Source organism: Sabethes cyaneus, chromosome 3, assembly GCF_943734655.1.
Source record: "Sabethes cyaneus chromosome 3, idSabCyanKW18_F2, whole genome shotgun sequence".
NCBI classification, from domain to species: domain Eukaryota; kingdom Metazoa; phylum Arthropoda; class Insecta; order Diptera; family Culicidae; genus Sabethes; species Sabethes cyaneus.
This window is the reverse complement of record NC_071355.1, coordinates 186845889-186863659: the sequence shown is the minus strand read 5'-3', so window position 1 is coordinate 186863659 and position 17771 is coordinate 186845889. Positions and strand designations below refer to the sequence as shown.

The window sequence follows — 17771 nt, the reverse complement described above, 5'->3', positions numbered from 1 at the left end:
GAGAACAGGGACCACCCGTTTTGCATAAAGTCATTTGGCATAATGCTATTTGTCATAACGCTATTTGTCATAACGCTGCTTGGCATGAAAATAGTAGCATACTCATAAGGCACCGTTTGGCATAATTATTTAGAAACCGGTTTATGATATGTCATAAATAATTCAGAATGAGACGACCGCAAACTGCCAGTGTTGCCGGCAACGTGTCGTCGAAGCTGCTTGGTAACGTATTGGGCCCAGGCCAATTCTACCGTGCTCTGAAATTTTTCTCAAATCTCGGTGTTTTACTGGCAAAGCGCAGAAGGCGAATCAAATTGCTCTCTCGCTATCGGATGTTACCTTCTCCGAATAGCGACGAGATTTTGTTTTTGCAGCGCTTTATTGCTTTGCTCTGTCCCTGAGTGAGCGTCAATTTTCTTTCATCTTTCTTTTTCTACCGGAGCACTACCGAATACCTGCTCTCAAGGTCACGGAGCATATCGTTTCGGTCCATATAATTGCTTGTCCCATATTCTCTTTGGGATACGAAGAGAATCATATTTTGTCTCCAGTGTGCGAAGAAAATATTTGCTCTGCTTGTAGTTGTGCTCCCTCTGCGCAAGTTGAATGGTTCTGGTTGTAAGAGAAAACGGTATTCAGGCATCAGTCGGAGGGAGAGCAAACGGTTGAACAGCATACGAACGTTCTTGGTTGTTGTGAGAAGCAGATTGCTCTGTCTCTGTATGCTGAAGATGAGCAAAATGAAGCCTGGTTTGGACGGGGTGACTTACTCACTGGTTTTAAAAAATGAAAACGAATTAAATCGCAGCTCCAGCTTCCAGCCGCTGAAATGAGATCATATAATCACAATAACAATCGCAATCACAAAACCACTGAAGGACACTACGGAGAGGGGACCCGATTAGATGATTCTAACAAAATTATTACAGAATTGTAGCTCCAGTTAATATTTTTATCAAAGTGTATTATAAATGTGATAGTAAAACTTGCGACACAGGGTATGTTTTACTAAGAATTTATCTCATTCTGCTACTTATAATACGGTTTGTTACATTTTGGTTATAAAGCAGGCCAGAATGCTTGTTTTTATAACTCATCTTGAAATAAACTTAATCAAATTATATCATAATTTGTTATAATTATGATATGCCTAGAGCGGATTTTGTTACAATTTACGCTATTTTAACTACTAACGAGACCAAGTTTAGAACAAACTCAAAGGAGATTTTGTCATAAAAAAAACTTGTTATTTAGATTTTGGAACTCAACTTGTTATGAATTTGTTATTTTTATTTGATCGGTAGTGATCAACATAATGATATAGATTATTTCGGTGATTCCATATCAGATGACGTAAACGTACAAACTTACTAAAGCCTCGACTTTGATGATCCCATTTTGGTAAAACGGTGCCAGTACGATCGATGAATATTCGAGAGTTTAACGCACTAAGGCACAGTATAAGTCTTTGAAGTCCTGGGAGTATTTGCCGAACCGGAAAATGAATCCCAACTTCGACGAGGCCATGGAGACAACATATGACACTTCATCTCTGAATGTCAGTGAAGAATCAAGAAGCACACCAAGCTCTTTTACGACGTTCTGACGGTTTAAAGCTGTACCATCGAGAACTTAATCGTGAAGCGTTAGTGATCGTCTGCGGAGAAATAACACTGCATTTGGAAGCGTTCAAAACCATACGATTTGTTTTATACTAGCTACTAAGCTTCAAAAGCTAGTTGTTGTTGAAGAGAGAGAGAGAGAGCATCACTTAGTTTTTTAACGACATAATAAAGCTTCAGATCGTCAGTGTAAGATTTTTTATAATAATCCAAGATCAAGTTTGCATGATCCATGTATAACAGGAAAAGAAACGGACCAAGATGGCTGCCTTGTAGAACTTCGGACTTAACTGGAAACGAAGATGAAATCCTAATCTATCTATCTCAACGGACTTGTTCCGTCCGGTCAGGTACAAACGCAGGCAGCCAAATGCAGCCAACAGATCAGTATAAACGTCGTCTACTTGTGAGCCTTTTTTCATATGGTGAATGATAAAAAAGTGAATGCCATAAGGTTGGTGGTAGTTGATCGCTTTGAGATGAAACCAAGTTGATCTGGTGAGATGTATGGCGAGCATTTCTACGTCAAAACAATTAGTTCAAAAAGTTTCGAAGAGGCACACAAACCGGCAATTCCTCGATAGTTGGATACGGAACGCTTGCAAGATCATTAAAGTAAATAAGAATAAATAATGGTCTCAGATTTCTGCCTTGTGAAATTTCGGAAAAAGTGATGAAAGACGGCGTAAGATACCTGTCGTTATATACATCCAGATGACAATGTGACAGTTACGCATTGAACCACTGAAGCAGTGACTCTCCGATATGGAACTTTTTGCAACCCAACGACGGCAATTTGATGATTAAGTTTGTAGTCAGCACTGTAGAGGCCTCTGAGAGCGAGGGCCCTGTGAAAAAGTTTGTGTAAATGGCATCTGGCATGAATACGTGGTACTGTGTGGAGTAAATTGAAAAATGAAATGGTATGGATTTTTCGGTGATCTTGGAGCTCGGGAACCGGGAGATGGTGGTCCATAAAACCAAAAAAGCGGATTAATGTAATAGCTATTATACATGACTATTCGGCAAAGACGCGAATGGGTAAACCCCTAAGCTAAGGTGCTGTTTGTATTTATATTTCAGTCGATTCATTTGACCACTTTGAATATTATCTCATGTCAATATGATCGACTAGATCTAAAATTAAATCTGTTACAGTATCATAGATCTTGTTATATGTAGGGACGAGGAGAAAAACCTGATCATAGACGATTGCGAGGTGACAGAAATCAATTAATGAGCGTCTCAATGGCAATATAACATAAGCAGGAGAAACAGAAGTTCTCCTCGGAGTGCCCATAAACGATAATAGCGTCCCGAATGCTGATCTCGAAGAGATGCGGCATGAAATCGGACTGCTAAAAACTAATAGAACCGCCGGTAAGGATCGGCTTTTGGCAGAACTTTACAAAATTGGGAATCACTAGCAACGGAGCTTGATTGGATAACTTCAAGGATTTCAGGGAAAGAGAAACTACCGGAGAAGTAAATGGAAGGTGTGCTTTGTCCCATCTACAAGAAAAAGGTGATCCGCTCGGATGCTAACCGGTTGGTAACCGCGGCATTACGCTGATCAACGCCACCCACAAGATGCTCTTCCAGATCTTGATACGTCGTCTATTTCCTAAAGGAAGAAGTTTCGTAGGGCAGTAGTAGGCGGGTTTTATGGGTGTCCACGCTTCTACGGCTTAAATGCAACAATCGAGCACACTACCAGGGTTGCCACATGCACAGATTATACTGTGATTATAGAACAGATATTTGAAAGAAATCGCCTGTACAGAATCTGTATGCATAGAATACAGATTTTCGCCAATTACACAGATTAAACAGATTTTTGGGCTTTTACAATGAGAGTGAAAGAGACGGAAATAGTCAGCAAAATGACTCTCCGTCTCTTTCACCCTCATCATTTTGCATTGGATAGATTTTTGCAGATATTTTTCCTCGCTTAACTGATGGCCAGATTTTTTCATCCAAAAGCACATAATTATATGTGGCAACCCTGCACACTACCCTTTTTGTAGATGGGACAAATATCTTTCCACAACGAGGAAAAAGTGAACTCAGCGGCAACACTATAGGTTAAAAACTACTAAACCAGGCATTTAGAACTTGGCAAATTACGGACAAACTGTAATAGGAGACAAATTTTAAAAGTCCTGAAGAAGCCCCAAAACCGGGTCGAAACGTTGGAGTAAAAATAAAACAACACATCTGCTTTATGCAACGACTGAACAGTCAATTTCCAAATATAATAATGATAATAGTCGGGAATCTCTCAATAAATTAGAAAATTTGTTAACATAATTGGTGCTTATAAAACCGGCAGCAGACTTTTATCAAAATAGTTTGAAAAGCCTTTAATAAAAATTTGAAAATGTTCTAACGTTAACTTATGTCTAGAAAAACGTTAAAAAGGTCAAAAAGTAATTTAAAAAAAAGTTCCTACAATCATATGATGTAAATGGAACCGGTTTATAGTATTAATCAAAATGTTAATGAAATTCAATAATTAATCCAGCGAAAGTCTCAGATAAATAAATTCGGTGAAAAAGTAATAAAGTTTTTCAAACAACAGACCACCAATTAGTGGCAAAATCACTGTTTCTCGATCAGTCAACCTCTTTCCCACCGTGCGTTGCTGCCACATAAACCCACACCGACGGATGTTGCCGCTGTTCGAGTGTTAATTTTTGACTGCTTTGTATCTGTATTGCATATATACACACAGAAATATGATAAGCAGGAAAATAAAATACAATCAACAATAACAACAACAAAAAACACACGTAAAAAAGCACCGAGCCAACCAGCCAGTCAGGCAGCCGGCAGAAGAAAAAAAACGGCCACTCGACGATCGGTCAGTAGGGGAAGGAAGATCTGCTGCTGCTGCTGTTGCGGCCACCGAGAGTGGCTCTACCTGTTCCTCATATATGGGAAAATCATGAAAAAGGCGCGCGAAAGAAGAAACGACCGCAGACCCGCAGGCCGCTCATTCGCGCAGGGTCTGGTCCGGTCCGGTCCGGCGTAGACGCAGGCGGAAAGGCGGAAAACCGACAGACGCAATGCATTAGTGGTGCCCAGATTCGGCAGGGCGCCCCCAACCTCCCCGCATACATGCTCAATTATAGTCAATTCAGGTGAGGATGGAGGATTTGATGTATTAATTGTTTTAGAAACGAAAAGTGTTTTCGATTACATTTTATCATAATATAGTTACGTAACAGAACGAGAAAGAAGGAATGAGTATTGCGCACCTGAAAAATCAGTCAGTTCTGTTCTATTCCGTTTCTATTTTAATTCTACTCCTAGAATTATGTACTCTTATGAGGAAACTTTGCCCTGCTAATCGAACTAAGAAGTTTTGAAGCAGTGCTATTAAATAGGACTAAGCTTTTTGACGCAGATTTCTCCATATTAGGAAAATGAGGTCCCTAGCGAGCGAACCTCATCGTGAGTCCATACATTGTCAGGTTAAAATCCCCGCTCGCGCTGCTGCGGTCTGCCGCGTACGGTCACCGGGACGGGTGGTGCGTGGTGACGAAGACAAACGAAGGTATTTAAGCGATATCCGATTAAAGTTTTACTTTTCGTAAGGTTACCCCTCCCATTCGGTTGCGGCGGCGCGCCGGTGCGTCCTCGCAATTTATGACTTTTTTGCGAAGCACGGACGGAGAAGGGTAGGCATCGCAGAGGGGCCCATATATATAAAGCGACACTCTTATGTGTTTCGTTTTTGATGCAGCACTCACTGAAAACGAGTGTCTGTCTCGCGACCATGTCGCATATATGTAGAGGCCGAGGATTAAGAGGCCAAGGTGTACAATTATTCGCGAAATACCTTTCTCGAAAAGGAAGAGCCACAGTATTGCGGTTATCGATAGGGTTTGTTTATTTATCAAAAAAATTGTAAGCGATGTAAGGAGGATATATCACTGAAGAAGTTTGAAACCGAATGTAATAAAACACGCTTTTCGGTTCAACGATTGTAATTAAGATGGTATTTTAGTTTAGTTTTCAGTCGGGGATTAGGAACACTCATTATTTGATATTTTCTAGAGAGAAAGTTATTTAAAAATAGGTAGGAAATACATTACACCTTATACAACAGCTAATACGATGAACCCGATCACTTAATTTTCAATCAATTCCAGTCGATCCTGCTAAACATTCCCTAGATCATTGATAATATAAATTAAGTATGGTGAAATTATAGTCATTAGTTGCAAAAGCTCCATGAAAACAATCAAACAAACTCGTTATTTAAAATTGAATTACCGCGAACAATCGCGGTGCAGTCGTAATAAGGAAACATTAACTCTCTTCAACCAGCCAGCCAGTCAGTCAGCCAGCAAGCCAGGCCAGACATTAGGCCATTAGGTGGATTGAAACAGGTTTTTACTTCACCGAGACTTCTGCTTTAGAAGCTGTTTTATAGAGCAGTCTGTGTGAATATAAATGACTAGCATGTTTTTTTTTGTACACGGAACTTCAATGAAAACACAATCGATCAGGTTTCAATGAAAGAGTGATGAAACATTTTGCTTTAAAATTTTGGAGTAAACAGAAAGTTCTGTCGTTTCTCTGGCACAAGTCGACACCACTCATTCAACGTTTATTTGTTTATTCTTTATATTTGAAAATCGACAATACTTCCGTTTTGACTGATTGAGCTCAGAGTTAGTTTATTGTTTACATGTCTATATATTAATCAACAATAATAATATCAAATTATTACAAACAAAAACTTTAAAACACCTTTTTGCAATTTTATCGCTTTTGTTTTGTCTATTGATGTCCATTAAGTCAAAGTTCTACTACGTCAACTACACTCATGCGGTCTTTTTGTTGTTAACGATTTAGCTTACGGCAATCAACAATAACATAAATGACACAACACAGAATGCGTGTAGCTGACGACTTATTAAAATTAAGTGATTTTAAATTTTGTTGACTTCTTTAACTATGGGAGTGAATAGCCGCAAAATTGTTTGCAGAATCAACGAATCAACGTTGCAAACGTCTTCCGCAGGCAGTAAGGAAAAAGTGTTATATCCCTTGATAAAATCGATCGCGATCGGTTTCCTCGAAGTCACTCACTCTAATAATGAAACGATCCAATAAATGCGTGATGCTTCATGTCACAAGGGCATCGAGTGAACGTTACTTTTACTTCCACAAACTTCTCTTTTAAATGTAAGCGAAAACAAACCACATATATTTTCCATTTACATAGACAAAGATCTGTAATTCTAATTATGTAATTGTCTGTAAGAAAGTTCAAAAGTTTATTTATTTATTTATAGTTTATACAACTTAGCACTTTCGCTAGATTTAACAACAAAAAAAATGTCTATTTCGCTGCTGTAGCCGAGCTTGCAACTTCTACACATGATTACAAATAATGAACAAGCAACGAAAATATTTTATATTTTAAATGACCCTGCTAGTGCGGAAACAAGTGCCTTACCGAGGCGGAAATAAACCTCCATATACTCATTACAGGCACAGGTTATCTACAACAAGACAGCCAAAAACTATGTTTCTAGCATTCTGAAATGGAAATTACTATCTGCCAAAAGCCGCACGGTGTGGAATTTGACATGGATTTACTTGAATTCAAAAAGTTGCTTTAATAAAAATCAATCCGGAAACTACTCGTATGTTACTAGGGTTTGCCAATGATCGCACAGCTAAGACCCTGTGTTTTTAGTTTTAGCGATATTTTCTAAACAAATAAGGCTTATACAAATTTGAAAAAAAGTTTGTCACCCCCCCCCCCCCCTTCAAACATTTTCGAAATGTGAAGGGGCAAAAAAATAAAGTGTTTTATTATTATGTTCCATTCTTGAGTGATAAGCAGATTTTTTTACGAGTTTACATTCAACGAGTTTACATCTCTAAATTATCCAATATGTGCAAAGTTAAAGCAATTATCCTGTTAGTCCCCGAGCAGGAGTGAAGAGCAAAATAATATAAAAACAATATCAAACTGTGTTATAATGGTATATTTTGTTATTGAATAGATATTGAGATACATTGATAACACATTTTGTTATTGAGTAGATATTTAAAACAGTGGTTGTAAGATGAGTTTAATAACTGATTTTGTTATCATATCTTATTTGGCCTTAAAATGACATTCGATATATTTAAAAAAAAAATTTTTATTGATTAAAGAGTTTTTAGATTATAAATATTTTATAAAATGATTTTTTAATATCTCATATACTATTGCATTTGTTATTCAATACCTTAATAATACTAAAATATGTTATTCTAAACTCTGAATACAGTCACGTTATTGCTTTGTTATTCAAATAACACAAGTAATTATTCTTTTGGCCTTAAAGGAGTAAAATTTTGATATTATTTTTTGTTATTTTACCAACTATGTCAGCCAAAACAAGATCAAATTTTGATATGAGTTATTCGATTTCCAATAACACATTTTGATATTATTTTGCTCTTCGCTCCTGCTCGGGTCTTGATCAACTTTCTTTCACCAACTAAGCTTTCTGGTTCCTGCTGCGAGTCACAGGCGACTATTTTGCTTCAACTTTAAGTTCCCCACGTCGAAAATCGGGGTTCTAGCAATCAGACTTTTGGCGGCATTTGCTTTAAATTTCGTTTCATTTTAATTCATCTTGTTTTAAAAGAACCGAATTAGATTGAGGCAAAAATCAATCAAACAATATATGAGTGAAATTCGCTACCGCTTTTGACGGAGATTTATTTTTCCCGTTATAGGCGCTAGATAGGATAGAAATAGAAATATGGCAAATTAGTCACTCCGGAATATCAGCTATCGGTGCTTTCGGAGCTCCAAATACGTACCAAAATTTTGGATGTTAGAAACGTAAAACTCAAAGATACATTTTGTTTACCATGCATTGGGTGCATGCAGAAAGGATATCACTGAACTGTTCCAAATATGATATTTTCGGAACGGTTTGCATCCATAATATACAAAAGTAAACACGTTATTGTTGGAGAACAAGCATCAGCTGAGGAATGACCTGATATTCAAGATTAAAAGGTTGACTAGGAAACAAGCGGTTTCTAAAGTGAATAGTTTCAGAGATTTGTTTTCTTAAAATATGTCGGTAGCACAGCATATGTGTTCCAAGTAAAAAAGTGGTAGCGACCTAAACTGCCATTTTCATACTATGATTAGAATACGATACTATTTCGTGGTTGCCGAGTTATAAACTAGTAAGTGTCACGGATTTAGATTATTAAAAAAAAAACAAGATAATCCAAAACCGAGTGACACGAAAGTTTAAAGTGAAATTCAAATAAAGATCAAGTTATATGTTTGTGGCTCTCTAAGGTGATCCTGTCGCACTCCACTATTATCAAACTGGTTCATTTCTACCAGGATACATACTTCATGGTCGAAAAATATTGAAGTTTGGATCGGTTTGAACTAAAATTTAAGTGCTGTACAAAATTTTTGTATTAAATTTTTAATAATATGTAAAAATAAATGGTGGTTTCTTCTCTTTTGTTTAGTTATTCAAAGTATGATATTATTATTTTTTTCTTGCCCCCCCTTGAACAATATTTTGAGACCAGGACATAAACTTTTTTTGAAATTTGTATAAGCCTAATTACAAATAGACAGAAGCATGAAAATCCGAATCAGATACAAAACATGTTCACATTACATGGCCATTTTCACGAATTAAATAAGCTTTTCGTGGAAAAATATGCGATTTTTTTGACAACGCTTGAACGCGTTGAACACTTCTGATGATTCAAACTTCTTAATTTTTTCGTTAGTCTTTGGACTGATGATTTGTGTGAGTACCCTAATTCAGAAGCAGGCCAAATCAAATACACGATAACAACATTCTTCAAATAAGGTTCAAGTACACATAGCTTAAACAAATCTGGAGTAGCTTTAATTCGCAATAGCACTATTTTTCGTGGAATTGTTGTATTAAATCAAAAAAAAGCAAAAGCATGTATATAAAACAAAATATTAATACTATTACATGGGGGGGGGGGGGGGCGAAAAAAACAGAGAATTTTTTAATCAAGTAAAAAAAATGGATTTTAGGCATTTTTACTTAAAGTTTAAACGTGAAAACCAAATCTATTCTTGCTTTTAATAAACACGTTGTAACTTTACGATAGCGGAGGCAATCTACACCAGACTAAAAGCGCGGTCTAGGTTAATTGGGTGGAACATATATGAAATAGGGTAGTTGATCCAATAGTTGTGGTAGTACCAATAGTTACGCTACTATTCATTATTAATGCATGTTTTCGTCGCCGTAGCATTTTAGATAAAATAATTACATTCATTATATAAAACAGGTTTTTAGAAGTATTGGTAGTTAGACTACACCATTTAAAATTAAAGCATTATTTGCTAAAATGACAATTTTCCAAAATCCAACGCGCAGTTGGAGCGTACAACTATAGGCGCTCATCTATAGTTTTGCTACGATGTTTTTTCACTTAGCAACCTAGCAATGTATATGGAATACCACAATTAATGGAACATCAAACTTAATTAAGGACACATTAGCGCAACTGTTGGTACAATATAATTGAATTGGAAAATTCATTTTTTCTTTATAAAGCTTCTCGTACAACGAAAGCAATTGTCTTGCCTTGTAACAAATACCTTGTATTTGATAAATTTATATCCCACAAGCATTAATTGAAGCATATACCTCAATAAACAGGCAAAATGAAGTTATATTGTGCTTAGTGGCGCAATTAATGGATCATCTACCCTACATGTAAAAAAAGGCTCAAAGGAGAGAAATGTGTGCCTCCCGCGGATAGTAACTGGCGACTACTAGAAGTGGTAAATGGGTTCTTGCATTTGGTATCACTGGTGATTGCTGAACAACAACACTAGTAAGGAGATTCAAGCAGGAAACATCAACCCGTTAATGCTACTCATGGAGGACACAAGCCTCGTTGCAAAATTTGAGCGGAAGGTGCTGCAGACGGTATTTGGCGGAGTATAAACTTGAAACGGAAGGCGGCGGAGTCATATGAATCATGAGCTATAGGCACTGCTTGGAGATATGCCCAAAAGTCGGAAGGCTAAGGTGGGTCGTATACCTCGTATAGATGCTGGACGCAGTGTTGAAAAATTCATAGCAACAGAAAACTTAATGAGATTTCCAGCACATGAAATTTCAACCTTGATCACAAGCGCGAAACTCACATATGAATTTCTCTCGCTTTTATACGCGATGTCTCTGTTGCTATGCGATGTGAACCAAATTCAGCTGTGAGCATTTTGCTTCATTCTTCCACAGCTGGCATTCCATACAACGAACCAGAGAGCAAAAGAGAATCCACCGTCAGAGAGTAGATCAGCAGCGAAAAACGTAGCTCACAATCATGAATTAAGATGGCAAACATATTGGCGGAATTTACATTTTCCTTCGCGGGAATCGACATTTTCTTAACTACAAAGTAACAAGCGTAATAAGAATTAGATAAACCTGTAATTTAAATGTGCGTTTTAGTTTAACTTTCCGATTTATTTAGAGATTTATTCCCTCACGCTCACTCACAGCTACGTATCGCACGAGAGAATGCCTATGCCGTTCAACAAGAAATTTGTATGTATATATGCATAGCTCCGGGTAGCAGTTGAAGCAAAGCAGAATGTGATCAACAGGGAAGCAACATGTGAGAGTTTTGTGCTTCTTGCTATGAAAACAGAAAAACTCACGCGTGATTTTTTCTGTATAGGATCAAGCTGACATGATTCACAGTTGATTTTGATTTTTGATGAGTTTTGAGTTTTTACCATCACTGGCTAAACGACAGCGCGACGAAAACGATTTTGCTTAACAGCTCCGCCGATACCTGGAACCAAAGGTCCCAACGCCGAAAAAATCAATGAAAGTTATATCTAAAATTCACTAATTCAAAGTTTAACTGGTTTGTCATATTATCGTGAGAATAGCCGACAACGCCGCAAACCACAGAACCACGACGACTATATGTATTTGCACAAGTATATTTTCTCTTCTATACAATCTTAGTAGCCCGATCTCGTCGAAAACGATGCCAAACAATAACCGTGTATTAAACGCGTTCTTGTGCAAAATGTGGTACGAATCTGCCTCGTACCAAATACGAACCATTCGTAACAACAGCTTTTGCGGTAGGAAATAAAACTATGCATGTTTTAAATGGTATGAATTTTTTAACAACTGCGAATATAATTTTACAACTTTTTTTTTCCAAAAAAATACGAAATTATGTTCTCAGTTTATTAAAACTCCAGCGATGAAAGCCATCGCACGGAGATGTCAAGAGTTCCCCAATCTAACGGGTGGCAACTTAAATATTAGAATTTCTTCGAGGCCCCTATGCACAACAACAAACGAGCTCAGAGCGAAATGAGAGTGTGTATATGTTAGTTCACTGTCTCCTCTTTCTGCCAGTATTTTTTTATTTTGTTTATGCTTGACAATCAAAATGGCGTCAAAACAAGAAGTATTTCGCGCGCGCGTTGTACACTCTACGAATTGCACAAAGATTTAGGCAAAAAGTACGCTGTACAACATTTTAAAAGCGAAAATATTACGGCATCAACTATTTACCACATACTAAGATCCCCAACAACTACTCGCAAGCAAGGTAGTGAAAGATCAAGAAACGTTATGGACTCAGAAGTACCTACTTTGTTCTCTTTCTCGTGCCTTCAACAACAAGGATTCCGTGAGCTGCAAAACATTGAAAAGAGTCGGAATAAAGTGCCGAAAGAAGACAAGAGCCTCGGAATATACTGAGGGACAGATTTCGACGCTGAGATCGTAATGCCGCTGGTTGATAAAAAAAATATTCCGGAATCCTAAGTAGCAGAACAGATGTCTGAAGAAAATTTTGATCCCGTTTCTACAAAAACATCATGGACAATACGTGTTTTGGCCAGATAAAGCATCATCGAATTACGGCAAAAACACAATCGTTCCTGAATACTCACTCGATCCCATTTGTACCCAAAAACCACAGCCCGACAAATCTGCGTCAGTGTCATCCAATTCTTCGAGATTTTGAGCTCTTTAGTGTACAAAAATAACTGAAAGGATCGAGTGATGCATTCCTCAAGTTGACATGATGGCCGTACAACGCTCCTGTTCCGACATCAAACGGAAGCTTCGTCGAACAGCCGATTACGGGCCATTTCCAAGTATTCACTTTTTTTTTCAACAATGGACAATGGACAATGTATCTTTCATCAGATCTTTTTCAAATATCTTTTTTTGACAGCTTGAGAAATAAATTCCAAAATTTTAGTGTTCACCCGTTAGTCGCACTGCATCTTGCAAGGTTATCCGGCGGTAACAACTAATTAAATGAAACGTCTTTAATCAATTTTGGGATAAGAGCGTTATTAGAGCTCATGTGTGATTGCTTACTAACTGTGTCGCAATGAACTATTAAGATAAGTGTAGTATAAATATTAAATGTTATATTCTGTCCCCAGCGTTTTCATACGAGTCATCAATTTCAATTAGATTTTAATGCAATATCGATGCAAACTGTCGAATATAGGAGCGGATGTACACTTTACGAAGACATTTTACGCTCAGGACATCAAATTCGTTTAGGTTAACATGAAGAGATATAATATCTGACCCATTGGGACGTAGAAGTCCTATCACTGTTTTCCAGAAACGGAAGTGAAAGAAATCTTAGGTGTATATGGTTGTCGTCCCAGACTTCAGAAGCATAAATGTACTGGCTCGTGTAATGCATTTATCGATAGTGAACATTTGAAATTTGAAAATGAAATTGATTGAAAAATCACGAGTTATTAGCCCTCAAAACCTATATTTTTTTCATAACGCTCGAACTTTTAGTTTTTTGTTCGGAATAACACGTTACCTTCGCTATGTTCCTGTAAAACGTGTAAGACGTAGACCCACGACATAAAATTCAAATTGTTGTCAGAGTTAATACAAATTCCTTCATTGCATCTGATTATTTATATGATGCAAGAAAAGTTAACTGCTGCAGATAGACAAAATTGAGAAAGATCTAATGCGAGTGTGTCGTCAAACAACGACCACTTGCTGAGTCGCCACTTTAATGGGTATGAGAAATTTACTATCCAACTCGTAAAGATTGTTTTTGTAACATACTTGTTACTTGGCGGAACTGAAATTTCAGTGGTTAGCTAGTGCCTTTCATACGTTGTCTAAGTTTGAAAAACCATAGTTTCTAAAATGAAAAGCCATGGAGAAAAATCATGAAAAAATTTAACTTTCAATTTTTTATCAATATTCACTGTGTCGCATGATGAGGGTCACCTTCATCTCACAGAATTGTCAAGTATTTTTTCTATCTGGCTGAGCTGCATCTACGTCCACGCAGCGCACCTACTAAATTTAGATGCATTCCTATGTAGCAATACGACAGGAATTTGAATCTTAGATGAGAGTTAGAAACACCTACTTCCATCGATTCAATCATTTTGTAGAATAAAATAATTAAGTTGTTACCTAAGTAAGTTAAATTCCATTTGATAATATAATATGATAAGCATTAGGGAATCAATACATGGAATGAATTTTCCCCAACTTAGAATGAAAATTCGAGTATTAAACTAATTATCCACCATTATGCATGCTGTGTTGCATCCCTATTTTTTTCATCACCTGACAACAAGTCACCGTGTTGTTCATGACACAGAATACCTTAACTAAAGTAAATAGATTCGTCTTATCAGGTGTCAACGAGCATTCCATAAGTAGGTGACAACCCACTACCTACTATATCATAGTGCAATGCTTTCTCAGCTGTGGCTTAGGCCGAATGTGGCACAATTTTTTTTTTTTTGGTTTCCACAAAATGTCGCTCCGAAAAGTGGCCCGATCTCGAACCGGCCTAGGAACGCACGATCAGTTTCACTTTCCGTCGACCGGTGCGGTGCGGTGTGTGTGCGTAGCCGCAGTCCCGTAGTTCGGTGCGAAAGTATAGGGCAGGACGAGGCCCAAAAACGGACACAAGAGCAAAGCTGCACTAGCTGCCAGCGCTGAGCGCGAGGTGAAGATCAGGTAACAAGTTTCGATATGGTATCGGAATATGTTCCACGGGAGTAAAACTATGATCAACCTGATGCTGGTTTTCCCCTCCCCTCGTCCGGCGCGTTTCATATGTGCGTGTCGGCCGCGGATTGCGTAACAACACAAGCATGCGCCTTAAATGGTAGTTGTTTTAGGTCATCATGTCACACGCCGTTCGCCGCGAACCAACACCGCAAAATAGGAGAGCGAAGAAGAAGGAAAAAAAAACAACATCACAACATAGCACGGTGGGCCGCGTGTGTTTTGGTCCAATGTTGTGTATATTGTAAGTATATATAAATATATGCTCAATAAACCCACATGCACTCTCTGTCTCTTCATGCGGTTCGCAGTTCGCCGCCTGTGGAGTACGCGATCTCGGTGCGCTCCCAAAAAAAATCCCCTCACTAGAGCGCAACAGATACGAGCCAGTAGAATGTCGAAGCTAAACAAAAAAAAAGTCTAAAGGTAAGCAAAACCGAACACTTACCACAGATTGTTGCAAAGTACTGATTCCTGATGCCTTTGGATAACATTTGAAATTTGAGCACGTCGTTTCCTTAACTATTGGATTCACGCACTTGGCAGTGCTCGAAGGTACACACCGGCAGCCGTGGACTCTATCACTGGAAAACGGAGCACCCAACACAAACGTCGTCGGATAGATTGGCACACGATTTATTTCTTTTATTTAATTTTTTTTTTTTTTTGTTTCTTCTAACCAGTTTTAATAGTGTCTCACGAAAAAACCACCCTTCAAAAATTGAGCCAAACTCGCGATTTCACTTTCACTCGCGTCCGTATTCGTCCAAAGCCGCTGAACAACTGTGAAGAGCGCTCGGAGCATGACCATCGACAGTTTATGGATGGATTCGTAAAACCTACTCCTCCTTCTCCTCCTTCTGCTCTTACAACTGCTGCGGCTGCTATTTCTCTTCCACGGAGCCTTGTGTGTAGAAGAGTGTGTAGTATCAACTCCAAGTGCCTTTTTTCCTGCCTTCCTCGTTGCCGCGCGAGCCTGTGCTAAACAAAACCGAAACGACAGTCACTACGTATATTCTCCTCTGCGGTTGTTCCTAGTTTGTATTTATTTTTGTTTATTTTTTCGATAACGAACACGAGGCGATCAAGACCACCAAACATCTCGCGGCGTATTCGTTGTCGTCGTCGTCGTCGTCGTTGTCGTCATCACCATCATCATCTTCTCAGCGTTTGTATTGGGATGGGAATGCATGCAGATTCTTGTCTCTCTGGTGCAGTGTGTAACTGATAATAACAATAATGGACACCAACCGATGCACACACAGCAGGTACCAATGTACCACACTGTAGAGATGCTGGCTGCTGTGTAGCGCTATGTAGCTTGTATGTACTCGGCGTACAACAACAAATTCTATTCACCATCAGGACCGGCCAGCATCCCGGCACGGCGAAGGCAAAGCTCCCATTGTTCGAGGTCGTAAATTACACAGCCTGACTGCGATTCACGCACCAGTTCATCTGCTGCGAGAAGGACGGACGACGGACGGACGGACGGACGGACGCCTGGCGACAACAAAGATGCACCACAATTTTATTATTTGCTCGCTACGAGTTCACCGAGGACGTGCCAACGTTCCGTATCCTTGGATCAAGCGGCTTATCAATGCTTACAGTCCCGGTAGGGCCAAAGCGAACGTCTCTCTGCGAGAGACGAGCAGCCCGGTATAAATAAAATGTCATTGAATACGCCGGTTCACGGGGCCAGATGTAGACGGTCGGTGTGAGGGTAGAAAAATAGTTTTACAAAAACAAGGTTTTTTTTTTTTGGCGAAGGTTTGCTACTTGTACACATTGAAGTCACTCGCGTAACCAATTAGGAGCGGGTTAAAACTGACTACATACTTGGTGATTAGATTACGCGTACGATAATCAAAACGATTTGTAAAAGTTTGCTCTAACTCACTTCCATAGTGTTCGTTATGTAAAACCACATTCAAATATTGTACACTATTTTGAGTGAGGAAATATTATTACTGTCTCACTGAAAATCTAAATAACAGTCAGTGTGTGGAGTGTGTTAAACTAGCACTAAACTGGACTGGAACTAAACTGGAATGCAATTAGTTTTGAAACGATAAGATAAAGTTCTTCACGAGGAAATATTATGACCACGGCCTATCTTTGAACGCTTAACCGAATTCCCTGGGAATCAACACTTGTTAGAGTCACAACTCTGATTAACTGCTTCTACAGTGACAGGTTTGAGCTGATCTTGAAGTCAAGCCAGTTAATACAAATTATTTAGGCTCAGAAATTCCAGTACAGCCAAAAATATGGGCATGTTTCAATTTTTTCTGTTAATTTTCACTCTTGAAGTACACTCTTTCGCTGAAATATAGTGCTAAACTTCACAAAAGTTTTAAACCATAGTGCAGGACCTATGCGAAATATCGACGAATAAGCAATTAAGTTTAATGAATATATTAACAAATATAAAAGTAAAAGTACCTCCGGGCTGAATTCAAAACACTAATCAAACACGATTGACGGCCTTATTTTCAACTCTCCACTGTGAGAAACAGCCGGAGCCGGCAGGAAGTCCAATTAACTAGACTAGCTACCTGGACAAACAAAAATGCGGAAGGCTACATCCTTGTGAATAAATAAAATAAAATTTTGTCTTTTTTTTCCTTTCTCTCAGGCTGTGTTTTTCTAACAAAAATTCAAGAGCTAAAACCAAAGGTCTATCATCAAAATGAAAATCGTTTGCTTTGCTCAATACGTTGTTTAGTTTTCGAGGTAAAAATACATGCAGTTTAATAAACATTGTTATACAGGTACACACATAACATCTAATTGCGTCGAATATGTTTGCGTAATACTACGCTACACTATAGTCCGCTCACTACTGACAAATCATGATTAACATGTTTTCATCCACTTTCTTGGTCAAAAGGGTATAAAATTTCCCAAAAAGCCGAAGAGTCTGTAGTATCGAAATGTGAAACAAAAATATTGCATTTTGAATATTTTCAAGTGAAATACAAAAAAAGTTCAAAATTCAAAAGCAAAGCTTCAAAAATAAAGAGTAAGGAATGAAGCAAAA

General features: G+C 38.2%; 1 protein-coding gene across 8 annotated transcripts in view; it reads right to left on the bottom strand.

Annotated features, from left to right (window-relative positions):
* The window catches only part of LOC128741600 (facilitated trehalose transporter Tret1-like), a 546799-nt gene that overhangs the window by 60347 nt on the left and 468681 nt on the right, over positions 1-17771 (bottom strand). For 2 of the 8 annotated variants that reach the window (XM_053837534.1, XM_053837535.1), the window contains exon 2: positions 15174-15759. In XM_053837534.1, the coding sequence (XP_053693509.1) occupies positions 15174-15219 (46 nt within the window). In that variant the 5' untranslated portion in view covers positions 15220-15759. The remainder of the gene's footprint in view (positions 1-15173; positions 15760-17771) is intronic. The other 6 variants (XM_053837537.1, XM_053837536.1, XM_053837533.1 and 3 more) reach the window with 4 other exon arrangements.